The sequence below is a fragment of the Coregonus clupeaformis genome, chromosome 27 (genome assembly GCF_020615455.1).
Source record: "Coregonus clupeaformis isolate EN_2021a chromosome 27, ASM2061545v1, whole genome shotgun sequence".
Classification (NCBI taxonomy): domain Eukaryota; kingdom Metazoa; phylum Chordata; class Actinopteri; order Salmoniformes; family Salmonidae; genus Coregonus; species Coregonus clupeaformis.
In genome coordinates, this window is record NC_059218.1 from 7,180,326 (window position 1) to 7,201,451 (window position 21,126).

A 21,126-nucleotide genomic window follows, 5' to 3' on the forward strand; every position below is an offset into this window, starting at 1 on the left:
TAGGAACCAATATACACAAGCAGTCAGGAAAGTAAAGGCTAACTTTTTCAAACAGAAATTTGCATCCTGTAGCACTAACTCCAAAAAGTTTTGGGACACTGTAAAGTCCATGGAGAATAAGAGCACTTCCTCCCAGCTGCCCACTGCACTGAGGCTAGGAAACACTATCACCACCGATAAATCTACAATAATCGAGAATTTCAACAAGCATTTTGCCATGGCTGGCCATGCTTTCCACCTGGCTACCACTACCCCGGCCACCAACTCTGCACCCTCCGCTGCAACTTGCCCATGCCCCCCCCGCTTCTACTTCACACAAATTCAGACAGCTGATGTTCTGAAAGAGCTGCAAAATCTGGACCCCTACAAATCAGCTGGGCTAGACAATCTGGACCCTTTCTTTCTAAAACTAGCCGCAAATTGTCGCAACCCCTATTACTAGTCTGTTCAACCTCTCTTTCGTAACGTCTGAGATCCCCAGAGATTGGAAAGCTGCCGCGGTCATCCCCCTCTTCAAAGGGGGTGACACTCTAGATCCAAACTGTTACAGACCTATATCCATCCTGCCCTGCCTTTCGAAAGTATTTGAAAGCCAAGTTAACAAAACAGATCACCGACCATTTCGAATCCCACCGTACCTTCTCCGCTATGCAATCCGGTTTCCGAGCTGGTCATGGGTGCACTTCAGCCACGCTCAAGGTCCAAACGATATTATAACCGCAATCGATAATAGACGGTACTGTGCAGCCGTCTTCATCGACCTGGCCAAGGCTTTCGACTCTGTCAACCACCGCATTCTTATTGGCAGACTAAATAGCCTTGGTTTCTCAAATGACTGCCTCGCCTGGTTCACCAACTACTTCTCAGATAGAGTTCAGTGTGTCAAATCGGAGGGCCTGTTGTCTGGACCTATGGCAGTCTCTATGGGGGTGCCACAGGGTTCAATTCTTGGGCCGACTCTTTTCTCCGTGTATATCAATGATGTCACTCTTGCTGCTGGTGACTCTCAGATCCACCTCTACGCAGACGACACCATTTTGTATACATCTGGCCCTTCATTGGACACTGTGTTAACAAACCTCCAAACGAGCTTCAATGCCATACAACACTCCTTCAGTAGCCTCCAACTGCTCTTAAAACACTAGTAAAACTAAATGCATGCTCTTCAATCGAACGCTGCTGGCACCCGCCCACCCGACTAGAATCACCACTTTCGACGGGTCTGACCTAGAGTATGTGGACAACTACAAATACCTAGGTGTCTGGTTAGACTGTAAACTCTCCTTCCAGACTCACATTAAGAATCTCCAATCCAAAGTTAAATCTAGAATCGGCTTCCTATTTCTCAACAAAGCCTCCTTCACTCATGCTGCCAAACATGCCCTCGTAAAACTGACTATCCTACCGATCCTTGACTTCGGCGATGTCATTTACAAAATAGCCTCCAACACTCTACTCAGCAAATTGGATGTAGTCTATCACAGTGCCATCCGTTTTGTCTCCAAAGCCCCATACACTACCCACCACTGTGACCTGTACGCTCTTGTTGGTCCTCTGTAGCTCAGCTGTGGTCCTCTGTAGCTCAGCTGGTAGAGCACGGCGCTTGTAACGCCAAGGTAGTGGGTTCGATCCCCGGGACCACCCATACACAAAAATGTATACACGCATGACTGTAAGTCGCTTTGGATAAAAGCGTCTGCTAAATGGCATATTATTATTATTATATTGTTGGCTGGTCCTCACTCCATGTTCGTCGTCAAACCCACTGGCTCCAGGCCATCTATAAATCACTGCTAGGCAAATCCCCGCCTTATCTTATCTCATTGGTCACCATAGCAGCACCCACCCGTAGTCTGCGCTCCAGCAGGTATATCTCACTGGTCATCCCCAAAGCCAACACCTCCTTTGGCCACCATTCCTTCCAGTTCTCTGCTGCCAATGACTGGAACGAATTGCAAAAATCTCTGAAGCTGGATACTCTTATCTCCCTCACTAACTTTAAGCATCAGTTGTCAGAGCACCTTACCGATCACTGCACCTGTACACAGCCCATCTGAAATTAGCCCACCCAACTACCTCATCCCAATATTGTTATTTATTTTGCTCTTTTGCACCCCAGTATCTCTATTTGCACATAATCTCTTGCACATCTAGCATTCCAGTGTTAATACTAATTGTAATTATTTTGCACTATAGCCTATTTATTGCCTTACCTCCATAACTTGCTACATTTGCACACACTGTATATATATTTTCTGTTGTATTTTTTGACTTTATGTTTTTTTACCCCATATGTAACTCTGTGTTGTTGTTTTTATCGCACTACTATGCTTTATCTTGGCCAGGTCGCAGTTGTAAATGAGAACTTGTTCTCAACTGGCTTACCTGGTTAAATAAAGGTGAAATAAAAAATAATAAAAAAAATACCCCGGTATGGTACACAAATGGTATGACGGTATGAAAATCTGGATACCACCCACCCCTACTCACTATTATTTCAAGTGTAGATCCTGATAATGTTGCAACATCTGTACTCGTTTTAGAGAAAAGTTACAACAGGACACGTCAATCGCAGCCACAAGCAGCTAGCTAGCAGTTAGCGATCACACCATTGGATTTGTGCCACAAATGCTAAAAAGTTAGCATTTAAAACAGTGGCCAGGTAAACAAAACTAAAGCATGGATTGCTGTCATACCTTGTCCATAGACTGCTTACAGGTTAAGGAAACCAATAGATCATTTTTGTAATTTGGGTGAGCTATCCCTTTCAGTTAGGTCTTGGGGGCACCTTTTGTTTATGTTATTTTGTAGAAAATCTGCAAGAATGTTCTGTGATGTAGCACGAAGCCCATCTCACTAAGCTGCAACATGCCTAGGCTACAATACACGATAAATTACAGACTAAGATCCCACTAACCTATGCTAAGCCCATCTACTTTTACCTGCATACTATTTTGCATGCTAGCCCCCTATGACATTGAAAACACGTTGCAAATACATATTTTTGATTGAAAATATGCATTTTCAATCAAAAATATGCATTTTCAACGTCTTGTGCTCACTATAAGCCCTTCTACATTCTCAGCCCATGTACCTGTGTGTTATCCGGGCCTCCACCTGCACCAGTGGTAGGATGGCCTCCAGGACCTTGCTGGCCGAGCCGGGCAGCATCTCCAGCACCTTCTTCTCCACCACAATCTTGTCAACGATGGTCTTGAAGTAGCGCAGAGCGCTCACCACCTCCTTCTCCTGCTCCTCCAGCCGACTCACCTTCTACAGAACAGAATGAATGAAAATCATGGTCAGCTTAGAGGAAATCTGGGTCGTGTTCAGTAGGGAACGAAAGGATGGAAACAGAGTGAATCTGGGAGGTACTATTTGAACCTGTTGTCATTTTCTATCGCAATAATCGATCACCATTGGCGTCGACTAATGGGGATCCTAATAAATCAAATCAAATAATGGCCCTAATGAACACAATGAAACATGGTAACTTGGGAGGAAATCAGCTTCATATGATATAATAATTGATGGATGGAAAAAATGTGCATTTTCAAAGGAAGCTTAATCCAGGCCTTAAAGCAGGGGTGTTGATAGATTAATTTGTATTTTAAGAATAATGACTAAAGGATTTCACCCCAAATACAGTATAAATGTGTGAACGGTGTTAGAGTTATAATGTAGTGTCAACCCACTAACAGAGGGGGAGGAGTTAGAAACTGCTGAGAAAGCATTCCAGGGTGAAGGGGACTGAGAAGCTGTTTAAAGGTGGGCGGAGCAAAGTGCCTTTGTGTGTCAGGGGGTATAAAGGCTGTGTATGTATTTTTTGGCGCCAGAGCTCTCCATGATTAAAACATACAGATCATTCTTGTTGGTTGCGGACCTTTGTTTAATTCATGATTAAACCAGAGCCTTACACCCTCTGGGAATTATTCAAAGCATTAAGTTTGATTAATTAGAGATATAAATTCTCGTGACAGGTGTCTAAACAATTTTGCCCAGGGACCGCATTCGGTCTTCAACGAGGTCGGGAGGGCCGCAATTAAAATGTGTTATTTTTCCTTGACGTCAAAATTTGCAGAAAATAGTCCTCTATCCATTGTTTTTGGAATTCTCAATGTCCCCTGACTGTCTAGTCATTATTAGCGAGCTGCACAGTCATTAAACTGTATGAATATAGGTCCATTATAATTTCTACATAGTTTTGATTTGGTTTTAGTCATTTTAAAAAAGTATATCGAGTTCGTTTTTTACTCAAACCACCCGCGGGCCGGATTGGGCAGTAAGTCTGTCACCCCTGCCTTAATCTGGATTTTGGCAATGAAGCACTTTATCTACTTCCCCAGAGTCGGATGAACTCATGGATACCATTTGTATGTACCTGCGTCCAGTATGAAGGAAGTTAGAGGTAGTTTCGCAAGCCACTGCTAACTAGCGTTAGCGCAATGACTGGAATTTGTTTTTTCAATTAAGACATGGACAACCAGGTAAGGGAAGTTCCTTACTAATTAGTGACCTTATTTCATCAATCAAGTACAAGGGAGGAGCGAAAACCCGCAGACACTCGGCCCTCTGTGGAATGAGTTTTTGACACGTCTTAAAGCTTTTATGAAAGGCTTAGTAGGAGGATAGGTTCCTGGCAATGATGTATATAAACCCTGGATTGCTGATGCTATGTATTGGACAGTGAGAGGCGTTGAAGCAACCAGTTGACCATATTGTCACTCCCCAGAAGAAGCAGTCCTCCAAAAGGAATGAAAAAATTATAATTTAAGGAAAATGTTTTATTTTATTTTTTATAAATGTTTATGTTTACCTCAAATAATATTGTTTAAAAGTATGCATTAAGGTGTCTAATATAATAAACGTGGCACAAACAAATGTAGACATTAATAAATGCATTTCTATAGCTTCCAAAATAAAATAAAATACAATGGTGGGTGAGCGCCAAGATGGAGGCCCGGTGGCTTCAAAACAGGACCCCCTATCAGTCATCTAGTGTATATATAAATCATTGATTATTGGCCATTTGGTTTTCAACCTCACAAGGAGGGATTTTCCTGGCCCGGATGGATAATTTCTTTCTTAATAAGCTTAAACTTGATTCAACTTGTCATTACATTTTTCTATAGGCTATTGATATTGTTTGTTCCCTCTCTTTACTAGAGACTGTACATTGTTTATAATGAGGGATACCTGGAGAAAATGGATGGCCCTCCCTTCAGTAAAATATATTTTTACCCGTGACCCTCCCCTATCCTCAAAAGAATATTGAAATCAAAGTGGATAGCAGAGAACCAGCCTACCGTTCACCCTCACTCCTAGGACAGACCAGAGCCTTAGATATGCAGTTTTAGAAACAGTTATTTGTTTTGTTTTGTAAGCATTACATGGCAATGTAGTCAGAAGGTTGTGGATTCGCAAACCACCGTGGACAAGGGTAGGGGTGAAAAGATATCCATTATATTAAAAGTATTGCATGAATCTATAATGTTATTTACTGTCCGAGAAAAATTTTTATTTAAAAAAAGCATTTCATAACTCATTTTACATGACTGGAGACAAGCAGAATCTTTTTTAATACCACAACAGAGTATGACAACGAATGAGCGCATGCTCCAGCACCGAAGACATTTTGATTTCTATACAGGCTATTGTTAAAAAATAGGATAGTCTAAGTTTGGAACAGTGCTAAAGTTGTCTAACAACTGTAAAAATTGAGCACAACAGAACCAGTTACAACTGAAGTATCTGATCATCAATGAATTCAAGAAAAAGCCATTTGTTGTTTAACACAGTAGCCGCATATCATCAGGTATGCCTATATGCATCAGGTAGGCCTTCTATTCCATGATATTGTTGTTACAAAATAGATGTGTGTTGACTGTGATTAGGGCATGGGAATATAAGAGAATCTGCTAGGCTAAATTAACGAACTAGGCATGCATAGCGCACCGCATGATCCTCAAACCAAAGACTGACCAAACTCGTGTTTCTAAAAGGGAATTCAAAAGGCACTGTATAGCCTAATAAGGTATTTTCCATTTCATTATTATTTAATTCTAAGTAATCCTTTTTTTTTATGTATTCACTACAAAGATACAAGCGTCCTTCCTAACTCAGTTGCTGGAGAGGAAGGAAACCAACCGCTCAGGGATTTCACCATGAGGCCAATGGTGACTTTAGTTACATAGTTTAATGGTTGTGATAGGAGAAAACTGAGGATGGATCAAAAACATTGTAGTTACTCCACAATTCTAACCTAATTGACAGAGTGAAAAGAAGAAGCAATTCACTTTTTTTCCTGAATAGAAAGTGTTATGTTTGGGGCAAATCTAATACAACATATTACTGAGTAACACTCAATATTTTCAAGCATAGTGGTAGCTTCATGGGTATGCTTGTAATCGTTAAGGACTGGGGAGTTTTTCAGGATAAAAAAATATACAAAATCCTAGAGGAAAACCTGGTTCAGTCTACTGGGAGATTAATTCACCTTTCAGCAGGACAATAACCTAAAACACAAGGCCAAGAAGACAGTGAATCTTCCTGAGTGGCCGAGTTAAAGTTTTGACTTAAATCTACAACAAAATATATGGCCTGAAAATGGTTGTCTAGCAATGATCAACAACCAACTTGACATAGCTTAAGGAATTTTGAAAGAATAATGGGCAAATGTTGCAAAATCCAGGTGTGGAAAGCTCTTAGAGACTTACCCAGAAAGACTCACAGCTGTAATCGCTGCCAAAGGTGCTTCTACAAAGTATTGACTCAGGGGTGTGAATACTTATGTAAATTAGATATCTGTATTTCATTTTCAATAAAAGTGGCAAACATTTTTTAAAACATGTTTTCACTTTGTCGTTATGGGGTATTGTGTGTAGATGGGTGAGAAAAAATATATATTTAATCCATTTTGTATTCAGGCTGTATGAATATTTTCTGAAGGCACTGTAGGTCAGTTGAGCAACATTTCAAAATGGAATTTCTACTGTAACTGCTGTTAAAAAAAGAGGATAGACTCAGCTTTATGCGAGTATAACAATTCTTTCTCAACTCTCAATATTTAGGACATAACTCCACTTTAAAAAAACTGAGTACGCAATTCAGATGACGCCCTGGAGGAACAGAGCGGAGTGTGCCATTTGCGGTGAAATTACTGTTAGATCAATTGCATGGCTATCTAGCAACAATATCATATTTAGAGTTAGCAATCTAGGCCAAAACGCACAAAAAAGATGCAGGTAAATTCATCTATAAAGAGCCAAAAAGAGAAATCTGATTATTCTGGCATGTTGCACATCTGCATTCCCTGAACACGTTAGATGAAAAAGTCAACTCCTTGTATGTCCTACTTGGCACTGGAAAAGGTCAGTCTAGAGCCCTAATGGGAAGTAACTGTGCATAAAAAAACAAAACGTATTTATCGTTAGGACAAAATGGGTCAACTTATCACGAAATTACTTTTGTATTGCTCTACCTCCCACCCACCCACCTTGTTGACAGGTTTCTCTTGGCTCTTGACGGCTGACTCGACCTGCAGCTGCTTGCCCTTCTTCGATGGGGTCCTCTTGATCTTGGGAGAGTGGAACTTGTCCTTCAGCTTCATGGTGAAGGAGGAGAGGTGAGAGCGCTGCGAGTCTTAGGAGGAGGAGAGGAAAACAGGGATGAGACATCGGTTAGAGGAGAAGGAATGGCAGAGAGGGGGGATGGAAGTGGCCTGAAGTAGATATGTTGGACTTTGGCACCATAGTACATTTCAGAGAAGTAGGCTAAACCACAGACAAGGGTCATGTTCAGCAGGCACAAAATGGAAGAAAACTGTCTGAAACGGGGAGTTACTATCTGAACATGTCCAAGAGAAAACACTCATTTTGGTTTTCTTTGCAAACCATTTTGCTACGGTGTGCCATAATGAACGCCAACCAGGCTAAAATATAAGGAAGAGACAAAATAATAGGAATAAGTGGCAGATAAATAAGAAACAGTGCCAATCAATGATTATAGCCCTGACAAAATGCCATTGCTGTAGCTGTGTGTGCCAGCGCAGTAGGGCCCAGTAGTAGCAGCCAGGCTGGTGTAGTCCTATCTGTCTGTGTACAGCTGAGGGTACAACAGAGATGCTATCAGGTCTAATCATGTTCACATTTCCACAGCTTCCCCTGATTGATAACACTGCTGCTGGTCGCAGTCTAGTCTGGTCTGGTCGACTCACTACCAGGCTCTGCTCCTATCTTGGAGAGGCCAGGCTGATAGGGAGTGCGTGGACACACGCATACAGGAGCTCACAGACACACAGGCGCTCAAGCATGCGCATGCACACACTGAAAAAAGGTGTTGTCCTGGACAAAATTTACAAATAATTGTTAAGCATGAGGCAGGTAATATTATAATAAAATATAATGGCTTTTTTATTTAGGTTTTGTGAAATTACTGTTAATCTTACCAAAAATATAATAGTCAGACAATTGGTTATCATCATTATATAAGAAATTGTGTTTTTCATTTGAAATGCCAGAATATGATTACTGATTTAAAGACAGAAGTAACTAAATAATGAGTAAAAATAATTATGTTGTCTATTTGGGAATCATTAAAGCTAAACTAAGTAAGTCTCATTCATTCTAAATGGCTATTCTAAATATTACAAAGGAGTCGAATGATGGAACACCCAATACTAGCCATGGTAGGGATTGTAATAAAAAAAATATAGAAAAGCAATCAAATACAACAATTGTTAAAGAAATAAACTACAACTACACTATACCATTCTAGATAGGGAATGTTGGAAAATAATTAGTATTAGACTTTCCATTTATAGTATTTCATAAATTGATAAGACAGCATTAGAAGGAAGGATAATTAGTGAAATAATCCATCTTCAAATATAAGGAACTGGAACACAAAAGTAATCATGGTAGAGATAAAACACAGAAGGACAGAGAAGGCACAGTATGTGGGTATGTGCGGATGTATTGTGATGGAAGGTGGGGTGTGTGTTTTTTGGAAAAGTTTGGAGTTAAGTGAGTTAAAAAGGATAATGGTTGCAAATCCCAGAGCCCATGTGTGTTTGTGAGCAGGGGTTGTGAGAGAGAGCTTTCAATTTTGTGCAGATATGGGACATCCATTTTAAAATAAATTATAAATATAGTTTATTTATTTATTGTGCTATCATGATGGAACGGTCCCCAACCCTATGCCCTAGACACCCACCTGAGCAACCAATACACTAAGGAGAAGTCCTTATCTGTTTTATGGGCCTACTGTCAGTAGCCTATACGCAGCCAAATCAGAAAGATGAATGCGGTCAGAGACCTACTAAAGCAGTACCGCCCCTTCAACATTCTGAGCCTGCCTGGCAGGGTTGGTCCTACAAAGCCAAAGCCCCCTGATGGGAGAACATAATATACAAGGAAATTCTCAAAGCTGCTAATGAGAACCTTGACGAACTTGTACTTAGCCGGTGGGGATTCCAGTGGGGTGCCCCCACCCAGGTAGTGGCAGTGCTGCAACACTAGCTGCAGAAACCCATGGGGAGGGGGGGTCACACTCTGACATTCAGAGAGGGGGCATATTATTGTGGCCCTGGTGGCACAAAATAATCAAAGGTCTGACTGCACAGAGATGCTTGGGAAAATGGTCAAAACGGGGGACCAGCGTGTGTGCGTTTCAGGGGAAGGGGGTGTATCATGATCTCCATCACCTAGGACTTGACAATGGTTAATCAAATCTCCCCATTTTGCCCGTTTTTGCATGCCTTCTCAAACAGCTGCAACTGTATATGCATTCATAAATCAAGTCCTTTCTTGAGTTGGGCTCTGGGATGGAACAACTGTTGAGCATTGAGTTTATGGTTGTTTGTGGGGGAAAGGGGTTGAGTGTGTATGAGTGTTTTTGTGTGTGTTTGTATGTATCCCACAACTGTGGCTAGGGAGTAAAGACATTAGGGACAATATAGGATGATTCACAATAATTGTTTGCTAAAATAATAATTGCTTGCCAAAAATGCAATTTTTGTAATGGCAATCCTGGTTAGAGGTAACAATCCTTTGCATGAGTCAGTAGAAAGGCCTCTTTAGTGTCCTAAGTTTTCATAACTGTGACCTTAATTGCCGACCGTCTGTAAGCTGTTAGTGTCTTAACGACCATTCCACAGGTGCATGTTCATTAATTGTTTATGGTTCATTGAACAAGCATGGGAAAAAGTGTTTAAACCCTTTACAATGAAGATCTGTGAAGTTATTGGGATTTTTACGAATTATCTTTGAAAGACAGGGTCCTGAAAAAGGGACATTTCTTTTTTTGCTGAGTTTATAATAATTTGTCAACCCTACAAGCAATACAATACAAATTTTTTTCACTTTTGTTTTGGTCATTTGGCCACTACCCAATGGCAGAGTCATTTTGCTGAGTTTCCCCAAGCCGCTGACAGATTGTTAAAGAGATTTAGGAGAGAGGGGAGCGATCCACGCTTCTCTCCTCCCGGGTGAATTCCCCCTTCCCCCCATCTTCTCCCTCTCTACCTCACTCTGTCTGCTGCACACACAGACCGACAGAGGCAGGAGATAAATAATAAACAGCCCTATTGTAAGCCACCAGGAAAGAGAGGTAAAAGAGAAAAAAAGCCATTCTCCTCTTCATCCCTCTCTTCCTCCATCTCCTTACAACCAGCCCTTGAAAGCAGCCATAGATCACCAGGCTTCTATCTAGAACAAGTAGCCAGCGTTTGGTGTTGTCGTTATGAGACATCCATCCAGTATGACTCCTAGACACACCTCCCTAGGAGGAGAGCTAGAAATAATATTGAGATATCCATCCAGTTATATATAGCCATCATGACCCCATTTAGCCTTTAACCCTTAATTTAATTCAGTCTATTTCTCTGAATTATGATTCAACAGTGTACTATTATTTGATCCAACATCTAGCCTGATATCAACATGACTGGCTGCCCCCAAACTACAATGCTCAGATCATGTCTTGACATTCATTCAAGAGATAGAAACTGCCTCACTCGTTTTCAATTCTAAGGGCAACGCAATTAACTTCAGTTAAAAAAGCAGGGACCATGACAAAAGGTGGTACTGGTGGTACCTAATACACATGAAATGGCCTAAAATCACAATGGCTGAAAGACAGTAGAGCTTCAGATAGGCAGCTATTAGCTAGTGTTCTCTTTAGAGGGGAAAGCCTATTAAAAGTGTGCGTGTTCTGTCTGTGTCTGTCTCTTTTAGTGCCAGCAGCAGTGGAACAGAGAGAGGGACTGTCTAGACACATGCAGTACAAACCCCGGGGGAAGAGAGACAATGCAACACACTGCTGTTCCTGTTTCTCTCTGGCTTGATCAATAGTCTCTCAGACTAGGTGCACCTTTTAGAGCAGTGGTCATCACTTTCTGAGTCAAAACGGAAGCCGAGATCTACCATTCAGATTTTTTTACATGACTTAAAAAATGTAAGCCTATGTAACATTAACATATTTAAAAATAGGCTTAAAACATTATCACAACATTTTGGCTTTGCTTGAATTGCCCTGCCAATGCATTGCTGTTTTTCTCAGATCATTTAACAAATACAGTGGGGAAAAAAAGTATTTAGTCAGCCACCAATTGTGCAAGTTCTCCCACTTAAAAAGATGAGAGAGGCCTGTAATTTTCATCATAGGTACACGTCAACTATGACAGACAAAATGAGGAAAAAAAATCCAGAAAATCACATTGTAGGATTTTTTATGAATTTATTTGCAAATTATGGTGGAAAATAAGTATTTGGTCACCTCCAAACAAGCAAGATTTCTGGCTCTCACAGACCTGTAACTTCTTCTTTAAGAGGCTCCTCTGTCCTCCACTCGTTACCTGTATTAATGGCACCTGTTTGAACTTGTTATCAGTATAAAAGACACCTGTCCACAACCTCAAACAGTCACACTCCAAACTCCACTATGGCCAAGACCAAAGAGCTGTCAAAGGACACCAGAAACAAAATTGTAGACCTGCACCAGGCTGGGAAGACTGAATCTGCAATAGGTAAGCAGCTTGGTTTGAAGAAATCAACTGTGGGAGCAATTATTAGGAAATGGAAGACATACAAGACCACTGATAATCTCCCTCGATCTGGGGCTCCACGCAAGATCTCACCCTGTGGGGTCAAAATGATCACAAGAACGGTGAGCAAAAATCCCAGAACCACACGGGGGGACCTAGTGAATGACCTGCAGAGAGCTGGGACCAAAGTAACAAAGCCTACCATCAGTAACACACTACGCTGCCAGGGACTCAAATCCTGCAGTACAGACGTGTCCCCCTGCTTAAGCCAGTACATGTCCAGGCCCGTCTGAAGTTTGCTAGAGTGCATTTGGATGATCCAGAAGAGGATTGGGAGAATGTCAGATGAAACCAAAATATAACTTTTTGGTAAAAACTCAACTCGTCGTGTTTGGAGGACAAAGAATGCTGAGTTGCATCCAAAGAACACCATACCTACTGTGAAGCATGGGGGTGGAAACATCATGCTTTGGGGCTGTTTTTCTGCAAAGGGACCAGGACGACTGATCCGTGTAAAGGAAAGAATGAATGGGGCCATGTATCATGAGATTTTGAGTGAAAACCTCCTTCCATCAGCAAGGGCATTGAAGATGAAACGTGGCTGGGTCTTTCAGCATGACAATGATCCCAAACACACCGCCCGGGCAACGAAGGAGTGGCTTCGTAAGAAGCATTTCAAGGTCCTGGAGTGGCCTAGCCAGTCTCCAGATCTCAACCCCATAGAAAATCTTTGGCGGGAGTTGAAAGTCCGTATTGCCCAGCGACAGCCCCAAAACATCACTGCTCTAGAGGAGATCTGCATGGAGGAATGGGCCAAAATACCAGCAACAGTGTGTGAAAACCTTGTGAAGACTTACAGAAAATGTTTGACCTGTGCCATTGCCAACAAAGGGTATATAACAAAGTATTAAGAAACTTTTGTTATTGACCAAATACTTATTTTCCACCATAATCTGCAAATAAATTCATTAAAAATCCTACAATGTGATTTTCTGGATTTTTTTTCCTCATTTTCTCTGTCATAGTTGACGTGTACCTATGATGAAAATTACAGGCCTCTCTCATATTTTTAAGTGGGAGAACTTGCACAATTGGTGGCTGACTAAATACTTTTTTTCCCCACTGTATATATTTCAACATCTGAGGTAGGCTAAATGATCACACCGGTAACATATCAGTTTTTGTATTACTTGTGAGGTACAGCTGAGTGAGCATATCTTGTTATAATTTGCTTTTTTTTATTTTACTGGGCTGATGGAGCCTGCATCTGATGGTCAGTCTCAGCGTAGGGAGAGGGCAGTAGACTCAGAAAAGTGGTGAAATATTTTAAAAGTTATCCTTTTTAGATAAAACTATACTAAATATATTCACATCACCAAATAATTGATTAAAACACACTGTTATGCAAAGAAGGTCTACAGTAGCCTCAACAGCACTCTGTAGGGTAGCATCATGGTGTAGTCGGAGGACCGATAGTTTCCGTCCTCTTCTGGGTACATTGACTTCAATACAAAACCTAGGAGGCTCATGGTTCTCACCCCGTTCCATAGACAATTATGACAACTTCCGGAGGACGTCCTCCAACCTATCAGAGCTCTTGCAGCATGAAATGACCACCCAGAGAATAATTCTAGTACTGAAAGCATAAGCTACAGCTGGATGGAGAAGCAACAGAGAGAGAGAGCTAGCATTTTTTTCACTTTCACTTAGCTAGTGAATGCAGCAAACTAATTTAGCTTACTCAAAACACCCGGTTCATACAGAGAGGGATGCTAACTGCTAAACTGCTTGCTTATTGTACTGCATTATTGTAGTGGTTTACTAACACGTTAGTTATAGTAGCTATGTTGACTATGACCACAGACACAACAATGAGAAGATATTTCACCGGATGTATAAATGTGAAGCATCCGGTTGGCGTTTACACTCACTACCAAATATGGTGATGAGAGGAAGCCCAGTGGCCGGCAGTGGGAGAAGATGGAGTGAGATGGATTTTGGCAGACATTATGCAAATCTACTCTATGAAATATTTGATCTCCATACAGTTTTCTGTTTCCAAAGCTAGAATCTGTAACAAGCAGAGTGGACTGCGTTTTGTAGACTTTACCCTTTGTTTCTAAGTTTCTAAAAACTGCGTTGTTTAGAAGGAGAGTAGGCGTTTCCTAGCGGAAATATGCAAATAAATGTTAGAACGCGCCAATAGGATCTCACTAGCACATCCTTGGCTCTGCCCAACTCCTTGCTTGTTTTACCCACTATGATTCATTTGCTCCCATTGGAAACGACAGGCTCTGGTCTATCTTGGGTTAGTTATAAAAATCATTGGTATGACGTTAGCTAATATGGTGACAACGATGTGGGCTGTGTGTAGCGGTTAGTGGTTATAATATGAAGGTTTGGCTTGGAAAGGTTTCTTAGCCTGGTCCCAGACAGCTGATGTGTTGTGCACTGAAGTCCACAAGCAAAGGGAAAAGGTGAGAGGAGGAGAGAGCGTAGATGTGAGAAGGAATTATACAACGAGCAAAGTGATCATACTCTTTGTATGTGGCTGCTATGAAAGTGAACTGTGTTAGCGTGTGATCAGGGGTGTATTCATTCAAACAATTCTGTTGAAAAACATTTCTTAAAACGGAAGCAAACGGAACGAAATGGGGATAAACATACTGTACCTGAATCTGTCGAATAGAAACCAACATTTGCAACTGTGGGACAAATGATTACACCCTCGATCAGCTAGGTGCAGGCAAGTGTGCAAGGCGGTATTGAATGTGTCTATCACCTTGATTAGCCACATTTTTCTCTCAACCTAGTAGCCTAAACCTATCGATGTTACATTGAGCTGGGTGAATGGAATATGAATGTAGTCATCCTATATGATGTTATAGAAATAAAAATATATAATCGTCCTCCCTCATCATAAACGTCACCACCGCCACTGCACTTAACGTCCCTCTGCTCTCCCTTTCCTCTGCTGACACTGACCAAAAAGGGACATCGTCTTCCAGCTGATGGCGAAACTGGAGTCACACCGCATTATTTCTGCCTCATGCACATATTCATGTTGTTACTCCTATGAACTGAGAAAGTGAAATATTCATTGATATTAAAAAAGACCCAGGCTGCTAATAATAACAACGCAAGCCTATCGATACACTTTCCTACTCATTCATTACAGCTGGAGTTCTGGTTGTAGAGCGAGTGGAAGTAGGGAGATCGTGCATTTTATGGCTTATAAAAGTGTTGAATAGAAAATGTTGACAGTGCTGAGTAAAAACTTAAACATGAACTCATAGAAACAGCAGCTCTTTGAGGAATTTGTTGACAGTCTCTCGCTAAAAATGTAGAAAAATCACAGTATCAACTTTGCTGTAGCGTTCTTTTATGCCTGCTACGTTACTGCAGACACTAATCTGAGCCATCCGATATGCCAGTGGTAGGCCTACAGCGCACTTGATTTGCTCCCCAGGGCCTGCCAGGAAAGCAGAGTTTGTACCTTCAGACATATGAAATGGTTCAAAATGGGAACACGTCGCCTACCCAGCGCACAGGGCAGCTGAATCGGGTGCACCTACCGCCAACAGCGCGAGACAGACTTTCTGCTCCTGAGCATCCACTGTTCAGTTGAACGCATTCAGTGGAAAACATTTTTGGTATCTCAGATTGTTCTGGTAATTCTCACATTGAACCTTCATTTCAGAGCCCACTCTGGAAATATGATGTACTTGTAGAGTATATTGTCACAAACAATATGTCTTAAAATGAACAAAATCTAAAAGAGTAGTTTTGAGATATTCATATTAATATGTCGGAATAAAGTCATGTAAAAATGTGTATTTCAGAATCTAGACATACTCCATATGTTAGAGCACACTATAAGGAGTATAATGAAACAAAGATGTTGTCTGTATTATGTACGGTTCATGGATAATAAGGTCTTCCAGGAGGCATGTATAGGTCTAAGAATTGCCTAAAATGGCCACTTGCATCATGATTTTCAAAGAAATGGTAATTGATACAAATGTACAAAGCATGTCAAACATCCTTCCTCCCAATAAAGCTTCTATGTAAGAACTGGCAGAAATTTGGACACCAAAAATATTTTTTGCTCCCGCTGACGTGGAATCGCCCAATGGTAAATTGCTCATAAGGCCAGAGATCACATGTCCCTATAGCGCATGTATCACTATTTACAGTCAAAGTGACCTCTAACCTCTGACCATAACACCCAGGACCCCATCAGTCAGTCAGCCCAGGGCATGGAAGTGAGGCACAGGGGACCGTGTGTGACGATACATTGGCCTGTATTTCAGTGGCGCCGTTCGCTTACGCAACAATGACAGTCAAAGCAGCAGCACTGAGTCACTCTAGTATCAATACAGCAGAGCAGGCTACCACCATTTATCATCACCCATTGCCAGTTTGTCACACACACACCTCCCTGGCTGCTCACTAGTTCTCATTCTCTGTCACCGGCGGTTGGTTTCTTTCTCTGGTCTCGCGCTCTGTTCTCGCTCGCTCTTGTCTGGTCTCGCTCCCTCTTGTCTGGTCTCGCTCCCTCTTGTCTGGTCTCTCGATCTCCTCCCTCTCTTTCTCAACTTTTGTCTGACTCGTGTCTTTCTCTCTGGTATCTCGCTCTCTGTATCTCCATCTGCCCCCGCCTCTCTGTCTTTAACCTAGACACTTTACTCAGTGAATGACATGGACAAGTCAATAACAAACAGTGCATTCGGAAAGTATTCAGACCCCTTGACTTTTTCCACATTTTGTTACGTTACAGCATTATACTAAATTTGATTAAATCGTTTTTCCCCCTCATCAAATCTACACACAATTTTTGCAAATGTATAACAAATAAAAACTTAAATATCAGACCCTTTACTCAGTACTTTGTTGAAGCACCTTTGGCAGCGATTACAGCCTCGACTCTTCTTAGGTATGACCATACAAGCTTGGCACACCTGGATTTGGGGAGTTTCTCGCATTCTTCTCTGCAGATCCTCTCAAGCTCTGTCAGGTTGGATGGGGAGCGTTGCTGCACAGCTATTTTCAGGTCTCTCCAGAGATGTTTGATCGGGTTCAAGTCAAGGACATTGAGACTTGTCCTGAAGCCACTCCTGCGTTCTTGGCTGGGTGCTTAGGGTCGTTGTCCTGTTGGAAGGTGAACCTTCGCCCCAGTCTGAGGTCCTGAGTGCTCTGGAGCAGATTTTCAACAAGGATATCTCTGTACTTTGCTCGATCCTGACTAGTCTCCCAGTCCCTGCCGCTGAAAAACATCCCCACAGCATGATGCTGCCACCACCATGCCAGGTTTCCTCCAGATGTGACGCTTGGCATTCAGGCCAAAAGGTTCAATCTTGGTTTCATCAGACCAGAGAATCTTTTTTCTCATGGTCAGAGTCCTTTAGGTGCCTTTTGGCAAACTCCAAGCGGGCTGTCATGTGCCTTTTACTGAGGAGTGGCTTCCGTCTGGCCACTCTATCATAAAGGCCTGACTGGTGGAGTGCTGCTGAGATGGTTGTCCTTCTGGAAGATTCTCCCATCTCCACAGAGGAACTCTGGAGCTCTGTCAGAGTGACCATCGGGTTCTTGGTCACCTCCCTGAACAAGGCCCTTCTCCCCAGATTGCTCAGTTTGGTCGGGTGGCCAGCTCTAGGAAGAGTCTTGGTGGTTCTAAACTTCCATTTAAGAATGATGGAGGCCACTGTGTTTTTGGGGACCTTCAATGCTGAAAAACATTTTTGCTACCCTTCCCCAGAGCTGTGCCTTGACACAATCCTGTCTCAGAGCTCTATGGACAATTCCTTCGACCTCATGGCTTGGTTTTTGCTCTGACATGCACTGTCAACTGTGGGACCTTATATAGACAGGTGTATGCCTTTCCAAATCATGTCTAATCAATTGAATTTACCACAGGTGGACTCCAATCAAGTTGTAGAAACAGCTCAAGGATGATCAATAGAAACAGGATGCACCTGAGCTCAATTTCAAGTCTCATAGCAAAGGGTCTGAATACTTATGTAAATAAGGTATCAGTTGTCTAAAAAACCTATTGTTTTCGCTTTGTCATTATGGGGTATTGTGTGTAGAGTGATGAGGGAAAAAATGTAATTGAATCAATTTTAGAATAAGGCTGAATAAGGCTGTAACGTAACAAAGTGTTACGTTACAGCCAAGGGGTATGAATAATTTCCGAATGCACTGTAACGGTGTCGCATCTCAAGCAGAGAGTAAACGGATGTATTAAAAGGCTTAATTACTATGTCAGGCCTGGGAGGTGTTTACAGCACACGCACCATGCACCATGTCAGTTAACAGATAGACCTGGTCAGTCGTATGTACAGGTGTGATCTCTACCTGACAGCTGCATCCCCTCCCCCTACCCCCACTGTGGTGGTCTGAGGAGAGGGATCACTGTGTTTTGGGTTACTTGCAGCTGTTCACCCACCATTGAACCACAGAGCTAGTAGGTAATGTTCAATTGAAGTGTGTGTGTGTGTGTGTGTGTGTGTGTGTGTGTGTGTGTGTGGAATTGGAGGCTGCTAGGCTAAATTATGACAGAGGGAGGCACACAGATTCCGGTGCCAGCTGTTAAGTAATGGGAAGAGATCAATGTGGCCGCCAGTGAGAGATAGAAATTTCCTCAAAGCACACATTAGCAGAAATTGGTGTGTGGAGAAAGACTAAATGAGAGTTAGCAATCACTTCCCTGTTCTGTTCTCTTCTCTCTGTATTGAGATACAGTACAGTGGGAGGCCGGGAGCTACAGACTCTGTGTGTGTGTGTGTGTGTGTGTGTGTGTGTGTGTGTGTGTGTGTGTGCGTGACACTGTATGACAACACCAGTGATGTAGAAACGTGCATAATTAAAAGCCACCATAAGAAGCATTAAAAACAGCTTCACTAAGAGGCTGACATGAAGAGACTGCACACACACACCACACTCACACCCAAGGACACCCACGGACACCAGTGCACGCACCGTCTCAATAGCCTGAAATAACTCCGCTGTTGCAATCGTACCCCCGGATCTGAATTGTTGCACGCATGATGCCGAAGGAGGGAAAGTCTGTATGCTGTAAATAAACCCAGCTAGATATAATGTGGTTACGAGAGCAACTTCTGCCATTACCATAACCATGCTTCATACACACGCTAATCTTCGCATAAATGAATACTTACATACTGGAACGCTCCACCATCATGGGTGTACCACATAATGGCAAAATGAATTATAATACAGGATATATCAAGTGTATTACTAAAATAGTGCCGTGAGACCTTGCGGAACAGAGGCTAGTGCTCTAAAGTGCAACCAATTTGGTAGCATATGCTGCAAAATATTTTACTGTGCGACTAGGAGTTTTATTTTGGGAGCCCTGTGCGACTAGTAAAACAATCTCCTAGATAATATTAGTTGTAATAACGAGGCTTCGCTGTACCGTTGTTTCCGTTACTACAGCGAAAACGGTTTGCTTATAGCCCAAACAGGTCAAAGGATCTGACCCATATTACCAGCACAACATTTTTAATCTTCCTATAGCGGATCGCTGGGATTGCATTTTTCATTCATAAACCATTCTACTACTCGGGTGTCGTTAACCATTTGTTTACACTTTGTTCAGTCATGTTAACTCATTGGCTAGCTAACAACCTGGTAACTTTATCAGTATATCCAAACATTTGGGGGCACAGAAAGAAAGGAAACAGCATAGCTTCCTCAGAAGATCAATGATCATAGCAATGAATGAATGACAGCTCTCTTGTATGTTGTCATCACAAACCTGACATTTTTAAAGAGACAGTGTACAATTTTCAATGTAATGCATCTCAATAGGAAAATTGTGCTTTTACACAATGTAGTAAACCTAATATTCCACAATTGACTTTGTAAATACAATGACAGGTAATCAACTCAACATTTGAGCCTTTATAATAAACAAATGTCTTTAGTGTTACATATTAGTTTCTAAGGCACAACATTCAAAAGTATCTAGAATTCATATAGACCTAATATATGCTGTATCTCAATCAATTTTAAAAAATCTCATTTTCTGGTGCTCCTAAATTTCATGTGGTGCTCCGAACTTTTTTAAATTGGGATCACCAGTGCTAAAAAAAAAAAAACATTTAGAGCCCTGAGTGCTAGGCTATCTGCTATTTCCAATGAGTCTCAAGCAGTCTCAGTCACGAATGAAGACCCCACTAAGTAACAGCTGTTAGCCTACGTTTTAAATGAAGACCACAGAAACCTGTGAGGCTAAACTAGGTTCACCCACAATGAGAGGCCGCAACCAAGTACAAGGAAAAAAAATGTAGGAGCACACAAAGAAAATGTAGGAGAACAATGAAAGTATTTGAGGAAGAGTTTTTATGATAAGAAATTACTAAAAGTTCATTAATAAAAAGGTTTTTTGGAGTGTTCCATGCTCAATCAAGCACAATGTACCCTCAAATATTTGAGTCACTTAGGTGAGACCAAAATGTTCTGCTGCCCCTTTAAGGGTGCGAGGTAAACATGGTAACGGGGACTCACATGTCTGTCTGTGAGACAGATTATCCTACATCTCTTCACTAGCAGTTGAGCAAGCTCAAACTAACATAAAAAAAAAAAAAGTCACACTTTAGTAGACTTTCGGGTCAATTCGACCAACACTTATAAAATACGCACAGCACCCCAAGCACTGTCGATTAGGGTTCTAGACGATACAGCAGGTTGATGCGCGAGGTGGGATATATGGGACTCTACATAGTTATTTGTATGATTAGCTACCAGCTATGAAACAAAACGGCAGAAATACTTTGAAAATAGCTACGGCGGCACATTTTTCTAAATCACAACTCGCATATGTGCTCATACTAATAATACTAATAATATAAGGCTTGAGTGGTAGACAGTATATACCGTATACCAGGGTATTTTCAAATACCCACGGTATGATTTTAAATACTGTCAATACCAAAATAAATACCTGCAGTCAACTTGTGCACTAGGTTAATAGACAAAGCAGATTGTGTTCTTCATTTCACCTGTTGCATTATTTTTTCATTAAGAAGCCATTCCCCAAAGCAACTGATTAAGCT

At 41.7% G+C, this 21,126-nt stretch overlaps 1 protein-coding gene across 5 annotated transcripts in view; it reads right to left on the minus strand.

The window, feature by feature from the left end:
* The window catches only part of LOC121541430 (rap guanine nucleotide exchange factor 1-like), a 90,150-nt gene that overhangs the window by 40,135 nt on the left and 28,889 nt on the right, over positions 1 to 21,126 (minus strand). For all 5 annotated transcript variants that reach the window (XM_045208021.1, XM_045208023.1, XM_045208022.1 and 2 more), the window contains exons 2-3: positions 7,496 to 7,641; positions 3,095 to 3,273 (exon numbers count right to left, since the gene is read on the minus strand). In XM_045208021.1, coding sequence (XP_045063956.1) covers positions 3,095 to 3,273; positions 7,496 to 7,641 — 325 coding nt within the window. The remainder of the gene's footprint in view (positions 1 to 3,094; positions 3,274 to 7,495; positions 7,642 to 21,126) is intronic.